The 19066-nt window shown below is 55.5% G+C and overlaps 5 protein-coding genes across 5 annotated transcripts; 1 reads left to right on the top strand and 4 right to left on the bottom strand.

The window, feature by feature from the left end:
• Nucleotides 1-1151: 1151 nt before the first annotated feature.
• Nucleotides 1152-2557, bottom strand: TRIREDRAFT_78690 (uncharacterized protein; the record flags this gene model as incomplete). The annotated part of the gene is made up of 3 exons (XM_006965938.1): nt 1152-1446; nt 1498-2382; nt 2468-2557. The coding sequence occupies 3 exons, from the start codon at nt 2555-2557 to the stop codon at nt 1201-1203; spliced, it is 1221 nt and encodes a 406-aa protein (XP_006966000.1). The 3' UTR covers nt 1152-1200.
• A 2996-nt stretch (nt 2558-5553) lies between these two features.
• On the top strand, nt 5554-6122 carry TRIREDRAFT_108183 (uncharacterized protein; the record flags this gene model as incomplete). Its single annotated transcript, XM_006966060.1, has 2 exons — nt 5554-5631; nt 5700-6122. The coding sequence occupies 2 exons, from the start codon at nt 5554-5556 to the stop codon at nt 6120-6122; spliced, it is 501 nt and encodes a 166-aa protein (XP_006966122.1).
• Nucleotides 6123-8798: 2676 nt separating this feature from the next.
• TRIREDRAFT_108182 (uncharacterized protein) lies at nt 8799-10829 on the bottom strand (the record flags this gene model as incomplete). Its single annotated transcript, XM_006965937.1, has 2 exons — nt 8799-9232; nt 9344-10829. The coding sequence occupies 2 exons, from the start codon at nt 10827-10829 to the stop codon at nt 8799-8801; spliced, it is 1920 nt and encodes a 639-aa protein (XP_006965999.1).
• Nucleotides 10830-11701: 872 nt separating this feature from the next.
• Nucleotides 11702-14153, bottom strand: TRIREDRAFT_78688 (heat shock factor-type DNA-binding domain-containing protein; the record flags this gene model as incomplete). The annotated part of the gene is made up of 2 exons (XM_006965936.1): nt 13475-14153; nt 11702-13442 (listed from the first exon to the last, which is right to left on the bottom strand). Exons 1-2 carry the CDS (start codon nt 13984-13986, stop codon nt 11702-11704), a joined length of 2253 nt encoding a protein of 750 aa, XP_006965998.1. The 5' UTR covers nt 13987-14153.
• Nucleotides 14154-16320: 2167 nt separating this feature from the next.
• On the bottom strand, nt 16321-17970 carry TRIREDRAFT_108180 (uncharacterized protein; the record flags this gene model as incomplete). Its single annotated transcript, XM_006965935.1, has 2 exons — nt 16321-17027; nt 17109-17970. 2 exons carry the CDS (start codon nt 17968-17970, stop codon nt 16321-16323), a joined length of 1569 nt encoding a protein of 522 aa, XP_006965997.1.
• Nucleotides 17971-19066: the final 1096 nt, after the last annotated feature.

Genomic DNA, 19066 nt, shown 5'->3' with positions numbered 1-19066 from the left:
ATCAGGGTGAAGGAACCTGGGCCTCATCGTCCCAACCCTATTGCATTGAAAAAGGACATCAACAACGCGAATGCAGAGCCACTTGTCACTGTTCATTCATGCCTACTCGACAGCTGACCGTGCAGATTCTTCGACGAGGCCAAGAAGCTGTGTCACCGATCGATCCTCATCTGACTCTACGGCGGCGTTCCGATTCATAGGTCAGCAGCTGGGGCTTCCCCCCCCCCCCCCCCCCCCCCCCTATTACGACGCCTTGACTGGTACATCTAGTCGTCTCTAAAGATTCATCGCACTCTTCACTCATCAGATTGCTTAGAATCGGTACCTGTCTTGCTTTTGAAGCCGGGTGATACGTCTTGCCGTACATCTGTCAAAGACGCTCGCTTGCGTTTTTGAATCCGTCCATGCGTACATCTTACTCCAAGCTCTTGCAACGCATGCCTTACGCAATGAGCTATGCGTGAGTATTAAATTAAATCGAGCCACCCACCAAGTATCACAAAATGTACAGGCAAAGTCCCTCGTCGAGTATATACTACAATACATGTATTAAATTCCGGTATCTCATCAGCCTCGTCATCGTTGAATACATGAAAAGCAAAAAGGTGAGCTTCGAGGCTCTACCAAGTAGCCGCCCAAAGGTCCATTCCCGCCACCGATACCGGCACAGACCGAGCCAAAAATCTGTGTCTAATGCCCAAGCCCATGCCAAGTTGAAGCATCCCCCCCGAATATAAATCCTCCTCGCAGATGACCCCCGCCTCCTCTTAGACCTCGAGCTGCCCGAGATAGCCTTGAAACGCCATGCATAATGTCTCGTGTCAAACAGAGATGCTAGCCTCGGTGGACTGGGGGAAAAAAACAAAACAAAAACGCCGTATTTTCAAATGGGTATATGACGGTACCGGTTTGTCGTTAGCCAACAGTTGTGTTTTCAAGAAAACGCTCTGGCCTGTTGGTGCTTCCTGGAGCTGCGCTGTATCAAGCTCGGCTTGCTCTCGCCGTGGGCGGATGGGCGGAGACCCATGCTTGCTTGGAGCGCGCTCCTAGGTATATGCGCGGGTGCTTGCGGCGAGCAACGTCGCTGATGGTGCGACTCGCGACGCAGCTGTAGTCGAGGTGTCCGCCTCATGGCGATTCACTCGCTTCGACCTTGATTCCTCTACTCTCCATACCTGCTCAGGTTTCTTCGAATCGGCCTCACTCAATATATGGCCTCTTTTCGGTTTGCCGAACGACGCATAATCCCAGGGCGCGCAGCGCATCTCGATCGTTGGCCGTGACAATTGTGCGGGCGGGAAGCATGGGGTTGCTGGGGTCGACATGCGAGGCCTCTCTGGCGGCGATTTCGATGGCGTCCATTTCCTCCTTGCAGCCTTGTTGATCCAAGTGGCAGATGACGATGGGTTGCCGTATCTGAAGGTCTCTCGCGCCGCTAACTTGCACCTGTGTCGTGTAAGTACAATTCTTGTCGGTAGACAATCTTGGAGAGCCTACCTTGATGTTGAGGTAAAACTCAATCTTGTAGAGGGTTGACGTAGTGGTGAATGAGGCAACCTCGTACTGGGGAAAGGCTGGCTTGCCCCTCTTGATGATGCCTTCAGAGTCCCTCAGATCCTTGGAGGGAAAGATCAATCCAATGTTGGTGGCGTATCCAGCTTCCGGTAGCTTTGTCTTGACGACTTGGACTTGCTTTGCGAGCTTGTTGACCCTCTTGGTCGGCTCATCACCCTCGGGGTTAAAGGTGATTTCCTCCTCTATTCCTAGGGTGATCTTGTCAATGGTGACCTTCTTGGCCTTGTACCAAGCGCCCTGGGCCGGGGAGACCTTGATGTAGACGGTGATGGGGTCGCTGGGGCCGTAGCTCCAGCGCGGCAGGTTGATGCCGAGGTTGACGAGGTTGTCGCTCGAGACGAGCTTGGCTTCGGGCTTGTTGTACATGCCAAAGGTAGACAGGGTGTCGTATCGCAGAATGGGGAGCGGAAAGTTGTATTTGAACTGGTTCTTGGAGCCCTGCTGCACCGTCACGACCAGCTCATAGTACGTCTCTGCGATCCTACTAGGCAGCTGCAGAGACGCCGGCGGTATCCTTCGGTTGATCTCCTCGCCGCCTCTGCCAAAGGGAATGAAGATGACAAAGGGCAGGTCCATGGCGATGATTTCCTCGGCCTCCTTGCCCGTCTGGCATCTGTATAGGAGCACCTCTTTGCCCACCAAGTCGGTCGTCTCTTTGCGGGGGGCGCCCAGATGTCGCTTGGTGAGGCTGTCGGCGTCGGGGTGTATCGTCTCGCGCTTCTGGAGGCTTATCCGGACGAGGGATACGGGAACGGGCATGGAGTAGCCAAGGCCCGGCCGGATCTCGACCTTGCCCTCGATCCGTGGCTGCAGGCGGTTGGTCGTGTGTCAGCACACAGCTTCTTGTCCATTCCCCTTGTTGTGCCACAGAAAGCAAAACTAGTCAACGTACCAGTGTCGCGGAGATGCCCGGATACCCCACGAGAAAGCTCCTATTCGGAGGGCCCGAGACCCTTACGCTGGCTGGTGTGGAAAAAGCCATGCTATCGCGGCGGTTGCGTGGACTCGAGCGCTGTGGCGTCGCTGTCGTTGTCGTTGCCGGCGTCGCTCTGCGGCGGATGCGCTGCGGATGTCTTGCGAGTCCGCGTCAGCGTCAGCGGCAGAGCTGGGTGCTGGTTCGATTCGGCTCGGTCGAGATCGGCTTCGGTTCGCTGCGGTGAGGTGCTCGATCGTCAGGGGAGCGGGCTATCGTCGGTCGTCGAAGCAAGCAGCGATCACCGCCGTCGTTGTTCGCGCGGAGTCGCCGTGAGCGTCTGGCTGGAGTTGTGCGTCTGGATCCCCCGAGGCCTGGGCCGACAGCGGATGGCCAGCAGGCATAGACAGCGGGAGGCTCACGACCTCGCTCGGGTACTAGTACTCTGGCAGCACTGGCAGTGTTTCCGCCGCGCTCAAGCACACACACACGCAAGCCGGGCCGCAGTCACAGTCGCAGACGCAGACGCAGACGCAAGATCGAGCAAGGGACAAGAACGAGGACGAGGACGAGGACGAGGACGAGAGCAGGCACAGGCACAGGCACAGGAACAGGAACAGGCGGGTCGGTGCCAAGGTGGGGTTTGAAGCTGGCTGGCAGGCTGCGGCCGGGGTGGGTTTCCGTGGTCTTCAAGCTGTGGTTGTGGTTGCAAGGGCTCGAGGCAGCGGGATCGGATCGCTGGGACCGGGTCGCATTCAGTGCTGCAGCAGGTGCAGGCAGGCGCAGGGCTCAGCAAACTGAGGGCGTCAGGTCAGCATCAGCCTCGGCGCGCCGGCGCTGCAGGTGGACGGAATTGCGCGACAGGGGCGGCGATGGCGAGGCTCGAGGAGAAGACGGACACCCTGAGTGAAGTGGTGGTGGTGGTGGTGGTTTAGGTAAGGCGGCGCTGCTGGTCCAGTCGACAGCTGAGGTCGAGATGCATTAGCTTCAGTGGAGCAGTTGCAGCGGCTCTTGCGCTGTGAGGGAAGCCCGGGCGCCTGTGGCAGCGGGAGCCGTAGGGCTCGAGACAGCTGGAGGTGTAGGTGCTGTTGGTGAGGTGCAGGTGGTGTGGATGGGGGGGCGCGCACCTATAGTACAGGGCAGGCACCTACTAGGTACTTGCAGCTGGAGGGTCTGCGTCTTCTCTTGGGAAACGTGTCAGGTAGAACGTGATACTGGATTCGCACGAGTTGGTGGAAGAGGCAGAAGAGGGAAGCTCGAGGTGAGATTCGCGCTCAGCGGGGGTCGTGTGGCGCCGGACCCGGTTGAGAGATGACGCCGGGCCAGTCCTGCGCCTCTGCAGAGAGCAGCTCGAGCTTGCTGACGGAGCTAGGGATGCCCAATCAGGGCAGCTCGCAGATGCTGGTGATTGTGGCTGGTTGAAAGGCTAAAGAGGAGGAATCGAAGGGGACTCCAAGGACAAGAGAATGGTAAAAAAAGAGATGCAGGGCCAGACAGGACCGTTGAGGGCCGTCCGCATGCGGTGGTTTAATATGTTACAGGTATTTATAAGCGGCTGGTTTCCGCCGGCGCTGAGGGGAAACGACCTTGAAGGGGCTGCCGCTGTGCGACTGTGATGATTCAGCTCGCAATGGAAGAAGAGCAGAGAAATAGCTAAAGAAGACGAGCAGAATCCGAGGGAATCGGTCAAAGACGACTGCACTTTGCGATGCGATGCCGGCATCTCTCTCGCTGCAAGTCTGATAGCGCTCCTGGTGAACATGAATACTACAGGTACCGCTGTTCTACCTTGATGTTCTTAGACATGCAGTTCCCGGAATATCTTCCATGGCCCACAGCCCTGCTGCTGGCGCCATTGTTGCGGCTCCATCTGGGCCATGGATGCGGCCAAGTCGCACCAAGTCTCGTACCCCGCGATTGGCTCTGGATTCAGCCTGTTGGCGCTGCCGTAGGGCAGACAGACGGACGATCGTCGTAGAGGCTGCGCTTGATATTACCTACCTACTCGACTATCAATCCATATGATCTTCTCTACCTACTGAATGAAGATTTCTGCAGAACTATTGCACAGTTGTCAATGCTCTGGACCCCTTTGTACTTATGCCATTTAGTCTCAAGCTCCCAAATGCGTCAGCCTCCGCACTTGGCGCTTCCACGCGCTTCGCACATGTCCGGCTTATTCGCAGCACAGCAAATGGACCTGTAATAATCCCATCATCACCCGTGCCTGGCCCGTCACTCGTGGCCCCCATTCTGGCTGCATCGCCGTTCTTGCATCCCGTCCCCTTGCGCCTGGCTGACCACGACGACAGGGGAAATAGCAGCAAGGCGTTTTTTCCAAAGCACATCTCCTGGATGGGGGAGCAGGAGACCCAACTCGGGACTGGACGTCTCTAACAGAAGTGTCAGATTGTCCCGAAAGAAGCAACGTCTAATGATTGATAAAAGAAAAAGGTGGCAGCTCAGCTTAGCCCTATATCACCCGCTGAAGAACTGTGGCTTGCCCTGGACACCAGAGATGTTCAATCGTATTCAACCAACCTGTGGACGCTAAATTGCTTCCAAAGTCACCTACAGTACAGGCAAGGGTCCCCCAGCTGTGCCGCTCCGGCGGCTCAAGTCAGAGATGCTACAGCCGCCGCAGTCAGCCTCGTTCGAGCAGGACGCAGTACATGTAATAAGACGCCAGATCCCAGTCACCGCTGATTCTCTCACTGGCATCGCCATTCTTCCCCTTTTTTTCTTTCTTTCATTCTTTCTTTCTTTCTCGCTCCTCCCTCTGACAAGCCGCAACAGGCGAGATGCGGGCCACACATGGATCACATTCGCACAATGTAACCCTTCCACCGAATTCCGTGGTGGAGTGACATCGACAATCGACAGGCCCCATGCAATGCCCAATGCGGCTTAGCCCGAGCTGAGCTCCAACAACACGTCTGAAGCTTTCCGTTGTCGATCGATCCAACTTTTGTGAATCAAGTTCACCCAGACAAACAACAGCTCAGGCATCGCACATACAGACAAGCAAAGCAGACTCTCGCCCTTGGCAGCACAAAACTCACACAATGTCTGTCACGCTTCACACGACTCTGGGCGACATCAAGATCGAAGTCTTTTGCGAGAGCGTCCCCAAGACAGCCGAGGTATGTTTGCCTCACCCAGCCCAGATATCGCTATCAAACACCTACCTTCTGACACACGCGCTCAACAGAACTTCCTCGCCCTCTGCGCCTCCGGCTACTACGACCAGTCGCCCTTCCACCGCCTCATCCCCAAGTTCATGGTGCAGACGGGAGCGCCCGCCAATCCGACCGCCGAGAACCCAAAGGGCGGCCAGTCCATCTGGGGCGCCCCTTTCGAAGACGAGATTCGACCCGCCCTGCGGCACAGCGGCAGGGGCATCGTGTCCATGGCCAACAAAGGGCCCGGCACCAATGGCTCGCAGTTCTTCATCACCTTTGACAAGGCGCCCCATCTCGACGGCCTCAACACCGTCTTTGGCAAGGTCATTGGCGACGAGGGGCTGGTGACGCTCGCCAAGATGGAGGCCGTCGAGGTGGACAAGAAGAGCCGTCCCAAGGAGCCCTTTCGCATCGAAAAGGTGACTATTCATGCGAATCCGCTTGCTGGATAGGTCTTGCGCCGTAGGAATCTCGCAGACGATGAAGACTGTCGAAACATGCCAATATTGCGCAAAGAGTTTGCTGCCAGGCCGTCACGTACAAATCTCCCGGTACCAGCGTCTCTTACATGAGCGCTGGTATCGGCTGTATGGCTTGGCACGATCAACATCTGGTGGTCATTTACGACTATGGCTCAAACTGGACCTCCGAGCTTGTGATGACCAGCCGCGTCCTTGCCGCAATGACTGATGCCCGCCAAAGCATTGAGAATGCTCTACAACATAGACTCGAGAGCGGACGGTCGATGCGAAAGCAAGCAATGCCCGGGTATGCCCGGGTATGCAGCAGTCTTATCTGCACATCAAGGCTTCATCTCGAAAGAACAGCCACCAAGCCGCCGAGGTCTGATCCACCGCTACCTGGCGTAATGGCGTAGTCATCTGCTGTGGAGGGACTTGTAAAGGATGCAGGTCCAGTACGCCTCCTGCAGAAAAAAATGAGTTTCGCCTCATGATGAGAGGGCAGCGTATGACGAAGTAGACCGTCCATAGTGCCTGAGATTGGCACTTGTATGATGACTATGATGCGATACTGGTAAATTTCAAACTCGAACCAATGGAAATACCTTGCTAGTTACAGCAGACTTTGAAGCGATTACATTGGTCCCTCTGCTTTCTGTGCCCAATGTCACTCTCTTTGCTCGACATCATGTGAAGCCTTAGACGGCTACCTGCGACCGATCAAGTACGTGATGATGACTCCTCTGTCTAGACAAGTCGTGTGATGTGCCAAGCTATTAGATCAATATGCCTGTTTCACAACTCAAACTCATCTTCCCTTTTCATGCCATTTCAGGGTTCTCATGCTGATGTCTTACTCGCAAAGTAAATCAGACGACCTGGGACTCGGCTTCTTCCTTCTGCCCTCATCAAGAGCTGACCGGATGCCTCCTACCCGTCCGCTGACACTCTGACGTGGCCCATCAGATTGGCAATCGGTGGATGCTTGCAGCAACAGATTCCTTCACCCATCATGCCACCCCCCCGTTCTGGCCACGTCGTCTTGCTGCCTTCTGCATGAAGCCGTGGAAGTCTCGTCACCAACAAGTTGTAGAGTTGGCCAAGTCATATCTCACTTTTTAAAGCCCCTCCAACCCCTCCTCTTCGATGTCTATTCTTCTTCTCCCTTCTTCACGCCAACACTTATAGATATGGCTTGCAACGCAGTGTGTCCCTATACAGCCACCCGGAGACATTGACGAACTGAAGAGATGAGTGCGACTCATCCAACAAACTGAACACCAAACTCATGAGAATTTGAGCTTGGGGAATAGTCCCACCAAAACGGTAATGGAACTACAGAGACGAAGAATGACTCGAGAGGTGGAGACGACCACGACCGCCGCCAAACGTCTCTGAGAAGGCGAAACTATCGCGAAGCCACGCAAGTACCGCATGCTTAAGGCGTATCAAGTAAGTATAAGCAAGGTTGTGTTTTGGCACAGCTGAGACGGAGAGAAAGTGAGTCACGTCGCGATAAAGGTTGTGGGCTAACACTACTCTCAGAGCCCGACATGAACATGTTCCATCGACCGACATCAAAGGGACGAAAAGCATATACCGTGAGTTTGCGTGTAGTAAGCCAACCATAAAACAACTATTGACTAATCGTGTAATATACAGACAGACAGACAGACAGACAGACTTCTCCGCTCTTGTTAAAATGCGACAAGTTAAGCTGCCCCATGGTGGCCTCTGCCTCTTCCGCTTCCGCTTCGAAGAAGATTTCATATGGAGGGCTCGTTCCACGGCAATTCAAGCAGATGAGGTACGACTTGGAATTGTTGGTAAAGAGAACGAGATGGGGACCGCTCCTCGCACGCCTACGCGGTCAATTAACCAACGGTGTCATCTCTGTCAGGGGATGATGGCCGACCAAGCCCCCAGGCTCTATAATGAGAACAGAATAACAAAAGTACATCCTCGAATTCATCTAGGAGTTGCGCGGAGATTGCCCGGGAGAGGCTCAGCTGCAGATCGCGTAGGGACAAGAAGAAATTATACGTTCAAAGTTCGCTGAGGCCAGCCGCATGTCACGACTCCTCTCATGGGAACAGAAATGAGTGGCTCATAAGCGTAGGTAAGGCAAGATGCTGCGAAGCGACGTTGCAGCGAGTGGCCAGTGAGGGAGCTTTAAGAAAACCCATCACAAAGATTTAGTGGAAGACGGCATAGTGTAGTTGAGATCTAACATGCCTGAGGGCCATGGCATCTACAACTTTCCACATTGCCATACAGAGCAACAAGGTCAAACGCTGAGTTTGCTCCGATGCATACCTACCTATATTCATTGGTGACAAGTAACAAGTACAACATGAAGTCTTATAAGCTCCTTGTGGAGTTGATACATGATGATGCCGTAGCGTGCAAGCCCCGTGCCGATAATGTCTTGATATTACCCATACCTACGGCAAGGATCCAGCATTGTTTGAGGTTGTCCAGTCAAGAGGCCGCAGTGCATGTCAGAGGTTGATGCCATCACCAAAAGTGACTTGGGTCATGTCACTCTGCTGAGGTGGATGCGGATTGGTCGGGTGCTATCAAATCCAACCCAAGCTCGCGATTTCGAGCTAAACACGGCGCCAAATCGTGACATGCAAACAATATGTGAAGAAGCCCAACAAGAGCCTACGGAATGACAATGCATCCAGCAAAGGAAGTATGAGAAGCGATGGTCTCTCCGTTAAATGCGGAATACCCGGCCCAGTCACTCACAATATATAACGGGAGCAAAGAATGAGAGAAAATCTGCATCCTCGCCACGCATGTTCCACCCAAGCAGTCGGGCACTCGCGTATCTTGCAGCTTCATCAGCAGAGATCCAGCAATGCGTAGTGAATGATACAACACAAGAGGGAGACGGAACGTTGCATGACGATGAAGGACTCCGAAGCCAAGGCCAGAGCCGAGAAGCAGAAGGCGCGCTCCCGTCCTCTGCCGGCCACGAGCATCAACGAGAGACAACCAGATCTCCATGACCGATCCCACAGGCGGATTGGATGATCCTACTTCACCTCCTGACACCTTCGATACAGTCAAAAAGAAGCACGATAAACCAAATTCTACATATAAGCCCAGCGCCAATCTATGCAAAAAAGCCTGTTCCATCCTTTCTATTCTCACCTACCTACCTTTCCAAGCTCCCCCATCCCATCAACATCATCAAATCATACCCGCCCCCCATTCAAACACCTGCGGCTCCCTCGTCGTATACCACCACCTCATCGTCCTCGGCGTGTCCTCAAACTCAACAAACAAGACATCATCCTCCCAATTCCTCCTCTCGATCCTCTCCAACGCCTCCTTCACACCACCAACGCCACCTACCGTAACGCCCTCCCCATATTCCACCTTGAAATTGCCCTCCTCCTTCTGCTCGACACGCAGAAACGCAGCCCTCTGGTCATCCGTAAAGAAGGGGAACAAGGCCTCCGCATCAGCAGATAGACCACGAACTATATCGTCTCGCAGATTAGCCCATTCTTGACCAGATATGCGACACCTCCTCCCTGGATCCTGTATAGGTGCGTCTAGTCGAAGGGGTGCAACAGTAGGTATATTGGGGAGACTAGGGGCTGTTGTGGGAGCTGGAGGAGGTTTTGGTGTGCGGAAGATGCTTCGAAAGGTCGAGAGGTAGCGCTCCTTTCTGCCGTAGACGTAGCTCCCTTCAAGCTTCTGCAGGGTAACGTTGCGGTGTTGCTGGATCTCCGCTGCTGCTTTGGAAGGAGGAGCAGGAACAACAGCGGCAGAAGAAGAAGAAGGGGTGCCGAATAGGGGTGGCGGAGGAGGAGGGCGAGCGGGAACAGCACGAGTCTCCGGCTGTCGTTTGCACTCGAGGCTGAGCGGTGCACGCCCTATCTGCTGCTTCTGTCCAGAACCAACCTTGTTCGCTGAAGAGCGCCCCGACGACGACGACGACCTCTCTCTCGTGCTGCCGTCATCGGATTTTGTCAAGAATAAGAGACGCGGAATGAGATACATGAGTCTACTCGACGAAGCAACCGACACCCCTTCCGAACCAAAAGCATCAGTCCCATTCGTACCCACCAAAGACGTCAAAGACGAAGCCGAAGCCGAAGAAAACGACCAACGACTCTTCATGCCCCGATCTTCGTCCTCGCTATCCACATCATTGTAAAACGTCCCGTTGGCAGCAGCAGCAGCAGCCAAAACCTTCAACCTACCAACCTCATCCTCACCACTTCCCCCCTCGAAACCAGAAAAGCAGGAAGAAGGACTCAGAGAAGAGCTCGTATGATGATGATGATGATGATGCGTATCGTGGCCATTGTCAAGTCCAAATGCTTGCCGCCACATGAGCCTATCCCGGAACTCGATTCGAAACTCTTCATATTCCCACCAACTGCTCTCTCCTCGTTGGATCTTTAGGGGGAAGCATATTCTCAGCGTGGGCTTCTTTTCCTCTGTCCTTTTCTTCATTGGAGGAGGAGGAGGAGGAGGAGGAGGAGGAGGAGGGATTCTCATGGTGGGCGGGGAAAAAGTGAAAGAATGGGAGAGGAAGGGGAGGATCGTGGCAAAGTTTCCAAGAGGCATCTTGATGGCTTCTGGATGTGGTTTGTGGTAGTTGGGGCAAGGGGACAAGGCTGTGGAGGTTTGGGTGTTAATAAAGCCATGAAGAGAGAGATTGGTCATGGACATTGTGCGTTGGTGGTGAAGGGGAAACAGCTCTGGAAGATGGGCATGGGCATGATGGACAAAGGCTCGCTGAATGGCTTCAACACTGGTGTTGTTTCGCGTTGTTGTGAACGGCTCTGCGAAAGCATTCAGCCATGCATTCGAAACATTCAGTCATTCACACTCAAGTCTCAGCAACTGTTCACTCGAGAGCTCACCCTCCACAAACACAAAGGAACACCAGGGGACAAATAGAGCAAAAGATAAAGACTATTCCTGTCTTGGGCCGCCCTCCCGAGTTATGAAATTTGAGCTCTGACAACTATCTAATGGATTTTCAAACTAGATTTGGGGGTATGTACGTTATGTACTGTGTGAATGCCATCGCCAGTGACAGCTTAAAGGGGGACAGCCCCGAATAAATCCCAAAACGCCTTTCCCATTGTTCGCCCCTTTCCACCCTCTCCTCGCTCACTTCACAAGGTAGGGAAAATAAGTACTTTTGTAGCAAAGTCGAGTATGATGCATACTCGGGTAGTTTCGATTGCGCAATGGTGTGTGATGAAGGGGGTATTTGATTTGGTGTAGTCTTGTTCAACGCTTTGGCCTCCCCGCGTTGTTCGGCTACCTTTTCGCTTTGGTAACGCTGTTCATTCGGCTTGCCTCTTTGATTAAAGTCAGCCTACCTTCTGCAACATCGTCGAGAACATGGATCGGTGTGGGACCAACCTCTCCTATTATCGATGCTCAGAGGGTTGAGCAGAGCGCTGATTTTCTACGCCTGGTTTATGGAGACTTTGCCAATGACTGCCACTCCACGCTGCAGGTGATGGAAGCAAAAGACCAAGGCAGGGCGCCAGCCATCTGTTCTATGCTCTCAACTCTCACCATGCTGCTCAACCTAATCGTCGTCTCTTGGCCCCATGATCGGGGCTGTCGTTCAATCTGAATCCATCTCGGTGAATCTCTTCGGTGCCCGTAGGACTGGGAGTGTGGTGGGGGATGCCTTGTCCATTAGGCAGTCCGCCGTTGATGCCGCTGTTGACAGCTCCGTTTAGTCCGTTTCCGAGGGCCTCCGAGTCGAGGTTAAAGTTAAAGTCGGTCCCATCCCCAAAGTGGGCGTCGTTGAGGAAAGCGTTGCTATCAAAAAACTGGTCGAGATCGACATTCGGAGGGTCAAAGTAGGCTTCGTTTCCGTCGTCCAGGCCGGGAATGTGGCCGTTCGGGCTCAGCGGCCCCAGGATGCCGCTCAGCTCGTTGATCTTGGCATCCTGCTCGCTCTGCAGCCGCTTCAGCTGCTCGAGCTCGCTCTGATTCGAGCTGATGTGGTGTAGGGAGGGCGCGGGCATCGTGGGTGATCGCATAATGGGCGAGAGCGATGGCGGGGCGGCCGTACTCTCCTGCGCGGGAGACGGAATGGCCGAGGAGGCGGCTGTAGAGGGCAGATGAGACATGGGGTCGGATACAGCAGGCGTGGCTGGCATCGGCGGCGACGTCGTCTGCGCTGCAATGAGGTTGACGAGCGTGCTTCTCTGGTCGTTGCTCAGCGTGTTGGGGGCGTTGTTGACAATCTCGGCTGCTTCCGGCAGATCGAGGCCTGCCGAGCTGCTGGCGTTGTGGTCGTTGATAATCTTCATCATCCGCTCTTGCGGGTTCGCCTCGAGTTCCTGCCTCAGGGTCGTGTCCGACGGGGACGTGTCGAGCAGCTCCGTGACGTGGCCCATCTCCGGGTGGGCGCCGACGGGGTGGTAGACGGAGCTGCTGCTCGAGGGCGTCCGGGTGGGCGGGCCCATGTGGCCGACTTGGGGGATCGGCGGGAGCAGCTTCTGGGACTTCCTGGCGCCGGCGTCGCCTTGGGCCTGGAAGAAGTCGCCCAGGTCCACCACGCTGCCCTGGTGCTGCGGCTGCTGGTTCTGATTCGCCATGAGGCTGGAGATGATGTCGGTGACGTTCTGCGACGCCCCCTGATCCTCGAGCGTTTTCCTGAAGACGTTGGCCAAAAAGTTGAGAATCGCATTGATCGAGTTCTGATGCCGGTCGTGCTGGCTCTGGAACATGAGGGCCTGGTTGTAGAGGTCGTTGTTGTTGCGCTGCAGGCGGTTGATGGCGCCGAGTATGAGCTTCTGCTGCTCCCGCACCTTTTGCAGCTCCTCCTTAATCAGGGCCATTTCCTTCTTGGGCAGAGGCGACGGTTCCGCTCCTGCGACGGCGGGCAGCGGGCGGCCTGCGGCGTTGGTCACCGGCGCTCCCTGGTGGCTTGCAACCTCCTCGTGGGCGCCGTCCTCCTCGCTATCGCCATCGCCATCCTGGCCCTTGTTCCCCTTTTTGGACTTGCCGCCGCTCTTGGGCTTGTTGATGAGCCACAGGAGATTGGGGTGTCCTCGCCGAAAGTACGGATTCGAATACTCGCTCGGGCTCTTGTTCTTGCGCTCGCTCGCGCGCATCGAGTTGTCAGAGAGCCCCACGCACTTGTGGAAGCCGTACATGTTGAGTTGCCGGACAAAGGACGCGTAGTTGTTGTGCTTGAACAGTTCTGGGATGAGCGTTTTGGCGAATTCGTCTTCGTCCAGCACGATGAAGGAGTCGCCCTTTTCCGACCACCGGATCAAGTCTTCATTCTTTCGCTCCTCCAGGAAGCTAACGACTGTTAGTATGGCACCAGTCAGAACGGGTAGTGGACGACTTGCCTGCTCAGCTTTTGCACAAAGGGGGGTATCTGTTTCCTCTTGGCCTGGGCTTCCCGCTTGGCCTTTTGGGCCATCTCCTCCAGCACCTCAATGTTGTCCTGTCCCGCGCTGTCCGCCGCGTTCTGCGGAACGAGGAGGCCGTCGTCCCCGAAGCCAGACCACCGGTCCGTAGAGGCATCGTACGCTGCTCGGAGATTCGTGGGGACCAGGGCGCGGTTCATCTGTCGGCGGGCGAGGGAGGTCGACGGGGTGCTGACGGCGGGAGGAAACGGCGGCGGCGCCTGCGCGAGGCCGTAGGGATTGTCGCCGTGCACAGCAGCGGCAGCGCCGAAGTAGTCGGTGGGATCGGGAACGCCGCCGATGCCGCCCCATGGCATCGCAGGGTTCGCAACGGCGACGGGCTCGGCTTCGTACGGTTGCTGCATGTTGCGTTGGATGGGCACGATGGGTGACGTCCCGGGGGCAGCTCGCTTCCGGGAGTTTGGGGCGGACATGGAGGGCGGTTTATATACGACCAGGAGCTGACTATGTATCGTTGGGGGGGGGAGGTGTGGTGTGCTTGCGAGGCGCGCGAAGGGAGATGATGCCCCGTCCGTCAAGAGCGGAAGCAGCTCCGACCGCGGTATTGGGATTTGGGGGGGTGTGTGAATGATGCCTTAGCGCAGCGCCGCGGCCCAAGGGCAGGATGGGCAGCCTGCAGTTCTCTCGAGAGATTGTCGGCCGATAGCAAGTACTACTATGCTGCGGTCCAGAGAAACAGCAGACAGCAGATAAACAGACAGGGTTTGGCAGGGAGGGCCGTTGGCGCCTGGGACGCGAGGTGTTGAAGGGAGTGAGGTCGGCAGCTGGTGGGCCGATGGGATCGAGATCGAGCCGGAACAACCCCGTGCTTTTCTGGCAAGCGTCGACGAGAGGAGCAGCAGCAGCGGGCACGAACAGGTGGATCGCCCGGGCGCGCTGGGAGAAGCCAAACCGCCAGCAGCTACAAACTGCGAGGGTATGTACAGTATGACTGGGACGGATAGCACGCGGAAAGGTGTGATGGAGTCGCGCCGCGACAGGAGCAATTCGTCCGAAGATGTGGCTGGTCTGGCAGCGAGGCGGGCTGGGCGGCAACCCGAGCTCTGGGAATAAAATCTGCGGCGCGAAGCTGGTTAGGTTTCAGCCGGAGCTGCGTCTGCGTATCGACAGCGGCTGGTGGGGACTCGATTCGCGGCCGGTGCTCGGTTGCGCGCTGGTGATTCGTCAGGCCGGGCGCCGCGAGGATGGGCTTAGGCGAGCTCAGAGTCTGCAGGAATGGCCTGATCTCTGCTCGCGCGGGCGATGGTTTGCAAAGTCGTTGACGGAAGGTTGACGACTGCGAAAATGCTTTTGCTGCTATCGAAAGTAGTCCGGCCAGTGGGTGCCGAGTCAGCAGCCTATTTTGCATCAAATGTCATCGCTGTCAGCCCCTTGGTCGGCCAATCAGCGCGCTGCGTGATAACGGGTGCAGTCAGCCTAGGCCCGTGGCACGTGACGATAAGCCGGCGCCGTTTGCCCGCCAGCACGCGAAATGACGGAGCTTCCTGTACTAAACAAAGAAACAGCCCGCGAACAAAGAACAGCTCCAAACGACAGTCCAGAACTTCTCGACATGTGCGAAGATGCCGTCACGTCATAGAACCGTTGCCGGATCTGCTCCCCTCCTCCTCCTCCTGATCTGTATCCTCCGCACCAGCATCTGAGCTGTCAATCCGCGGACCACGAACTAGGGGACTGACTAATGCAAAGTCAATCCTTGGGATGCACCAAACAGCCTCAACAGCACCCCTTACTTTGTCGATGCTGAACTGCCTTTTACCTACCCATTACTCAACGACTCAACTGACATTGCGGCTCCTTTGTGACCCCCAAGCGAACCCCCCTTCGAGATGGCGACACTCAGCCAAAGGGAGGCCACTAGGTTGCAGAATCAGACTTACATGACATTGCATGCAGCAGAGCCCACACCCACCGACCAGAACCCTTGCCGGGCCTACCCAGTCAGAAGCCGCGACAGCTTCCAGAGCGTCCCACCGAGCAAAATATGACAGCTTTCGACTGTGGATCGAGATTCTGGGAAAATGGCATGGCTTTGTTGTCTCAGCTGTTGCCACTCTAACTAACTTTGAACTGTTGTTGGACTGTTGTACGAGTACTGTAATCTATGATCAATACGAGTAAGCTCCTCATAGCCTCGGCTACCCTGCCTTATCCAGAAATGCGCCCGGAGTTGCAAAAAGGATGATAAGCCACTCCTCGGAGTAGGAGTTTCTTAGGCAGGGCAAAAAGAACATGTCCTCGGTGAGGCTCGAACTCACGACCTTCAGATGGCCCAAACTGTTGTTTGGATCATATGTTATAATATGAGACTGACGCGCTAGCCAACTGCGCCACGAAGACGTTGTTGAGAGCCATGGCGTTGGTAAGCCAATCTAGATAGCTTCGTTCCATGCTGTGACGAAGCCGATTTGTTGACTGGAGTCGGATACGAGTTACTGTACTAACGTCGTCGGCAATTGACGTCGGGTAGTTGCAGCATATTATCGTGCCTACAGTGAACAGCCACTTCGTGTAAGGCTGTCCGTATGATTTTGCCGTCATGATATCAAAAAGAAAAGTCAATTGCTCATCCAAATGCAAGGTGATTTGTGTCCTTCTATACCTTCCTCTTATTACTCATACATATAGAAAACAAGGGGGAAAGGACCGACTACGCCCCAGCACGCGATGCTCCGTACGCCACACCGTAAATCCATCGTCGACGCAAAACAGTCGTAATTGAGTTGCCGATAGAGTTTCAGTATCATTCACTTGGCCCCTCTGCCGGCCAGAGAAGCAGCCCGGGCCATCTGGGCATTCCGTGCCTGGTCCCATGCCCGTCCCGACCCTCCAGCCCGGGCCTCTCGCTCCGCCCGTTTCTCCTCCTTGAGCGTCCGCGACTTCTCGCGCGGATCAATGACGACTAGCTCCTCTTCGGCTTTCCTCCGGTTGCTCAGATCCTTGCCCAGCTTATCTGCTGCGAATGATAGCGCATGTGACATCCAGCCTTCGTCATCACTCTCTTCCTTCTCTTGCTTGTCCCAAGAGGTGCAGCTTTGGCAGTTTGCGATGAAGTGCAGGTCGCACAGCTCTGCTTCATCTTCCTGGGCCGGCTTCTCTGCGTCGCCTGGTTCGTTGTTGGTGGGTGTCTCAATGGACACCTCCTTCGACGGTGGGGCCTTTTCCAGCTTCGCCTGGAAGGCCTTTAACATGCGAAGAGACGCTTGCTCTTCGCTCGTCGAAGTGTTGTTCCCGCCAGGCCGCCTTTTCCTCCCCCGTATTGACGTTTCGGGTATCATGGCCTCTAATGCTGTCTTCTTCTTTTCCTTGACCGGCTCCTCGGAATGTATTGTTCTCCTCATGGAAGCCTTGAGGGCTGCTAATTCTTCGTTGGCCTTTTCCAAGGCGCTCTTTTGCTTGACCGGTTCTGGCTCGGGCGATGGCTCAGGCGACGGTTCCTTGCGCTTCTTGTGCACTGTTGTAGCTTTTTGCGGCTCTTCCCTTTCTTCTGCGCCGTCCATCGTGTCAGAAGCTGGTTCCTTCCCCCTGTCATTACTTGGTCGATTTTCGCTCCCCTTGTCTGCGTCCTTGGATGTAGACGCCTTCGTCTTTGGAGGCTTTTCTCGAGGCGCAGGAGCCTCCTCCTCGTCCATGACGAGTCGTGTGTCAAACTTTGGTTTCTTAAACACCGGCACTTCCTCATCGCCCACCTCGTCGCCAAAGCTGAGCAGCTGCTTTCCGCCTTTCCTCTTCTTTTTCTTTTCCTTTTCCACCTTTGGTTGCACTTGAGTCTGCGCCACCCTCGTCCGCTTCTTCATATCCTCAAACGGGTTGACCAAGATTTCCACTCGTTCGATCTTGATTGGGTATAGCGGTCGCTCGGTCGCTTCGTCGACCTCGGACTCGCCAATCTTGGCCAGGTTGTAGATTGTGTCGCCGGCGACCCTGCCAAACATTGTGTTCTTGCCGTTGAGCTCCTCGGCCTTGTCCAGCGTGAAGAAGAATTGGCTGCCGTTGGAATCGGGTCTTCCCTCGTTCGCCATGGCCAAGATGCCGCGCCGGTTGATTCGGAGTCGCGAATGAAACTCGTCCTTGAAGTTGATGCCGTTGGGCCCTGCGTTCTGCCCGTGTCTCTGGTCCATGGGCCACGGATCCAGGTCGCCGGAAAAGGCACCGCCATCGTATATCGACTCGCCGCCATTGCCCGTCCCCGTCGGATCGCCACCTTGCACGATAAAGTTGGGCACGAGTCGGTGGAAGATGGTGCCGTCGTAGTAGCCGTCGAGGCAGTGCTGCAGGAAGTTGCGGCACGTCAGTGGTGTCTGCTTGGCGAAGAGCTCGACGTGGAGCTCGCCCATCGTCGTGTGCAGAATCACCGAGCCCGTGGGCTGCGGCTCGAGGTTGTAGATGGACGACATGCTCAGCTGTGCGGCATCAAAACGGTTCGGATATGTTGGGCAAGGCGCAGGAACAGCGAGTTGAAGCGCGCGGGCTGGAGCTTTTGAGGCTTGACGCACGGTATCGCGCCAGGCCCACTGTTATCGATAGCAGGCTTGGTGCAACTCCAGCTTCAACCTGGTTCGATCAGTTCTTGCAGATCATTCATTGTGTGCCTTGTTTGCGTCTGAGCTTCAGATGCAGGGACTGAGCGGCACTTTATTGGCTGTCCTTCCTTTAAAGGCAGGGCAGTCGATTCTTCCTTGGGATTGACGTCAGTCTGTACGCTGTTGACCCAGTTGTTCGTAGGCCATCTCCTCTATTAGTGGTATCCCGCCTCGACTTACATGGACACGGCAGCCCCATCCTCTAAGAAAACTTGGAACCTGCATCTCCGAGGCCCAACCCTGGCCGCCATGGCATCAAAGGATCCATTTCCAGCACATGCGAATCCTGTTTCTCGATGGTCCCCTAAGTCCAAGGTCTTGAGCTTGGGGCGTGTGCTTTGATCGTGCACGGGCTGTTGGACATGGCAAACGAACCGATTGGCGGGAGCTCCCATGAGGGAGCCGCTCTCCTACGAGGCGGTTTGGCCTGTTATTCGGGCCATCCCGAGGCTGGAGCACTTGGAAAACCAACCTGCTCCACCATGGAGGAAACAAAGAGAGGCATCGATCTTGTCGACTGCTTCTGCCCTCTGCTCACAGTGTCAGACCATTGGCCATGGCCTTGAGTGTCTCACGTCGGTCTCACCAGTCATCAGCCATCACGGCAACAAGCCGGAGAAATCAACGGCGCCCGGAATCGCTCAGCTGCAGTGAAGCTCCAGGGGGGTTGGCAAGGCACGTCAGCAGCCCAGCCCCCCTAATTTGTCGGAACAATGGCCACCTGCAGCTGCAGCGCCAATCCCTGTGCCGATGCAAGCTGCTGCGTCACGTCACATCCTCACGGCATCTCCTCCCAATTCCTGTTTTTTCTTTGTTTTTTCTTTGTTCAGTTCCCACCTCCAGCAGTCCTGAAGTCGGACTGAGCTGGCCATCTCTGGGCATTGTCTTCGTTTCCTGCTGTCTAGGCACA

The sequence above is a fragment of the Trichoderma reesei genome, assembly GCF_000167675.1.
Source record: "Trichoderma reesei QM6a unplaced genomic scaffold TRIREscaffold_11, whole genome shotgun sequence".
NCBI classification, from domain to species: domain Eukaryota; kingdom Fungi; phylum Ascomycota; class Sordariomycetes; order Hypocreales; family Hypocreaceae; genus Trichoderma; species Trichoderma reesei.
This window is presented reverse-complemented; position numbering and strand designations above follow the sequence as displayed.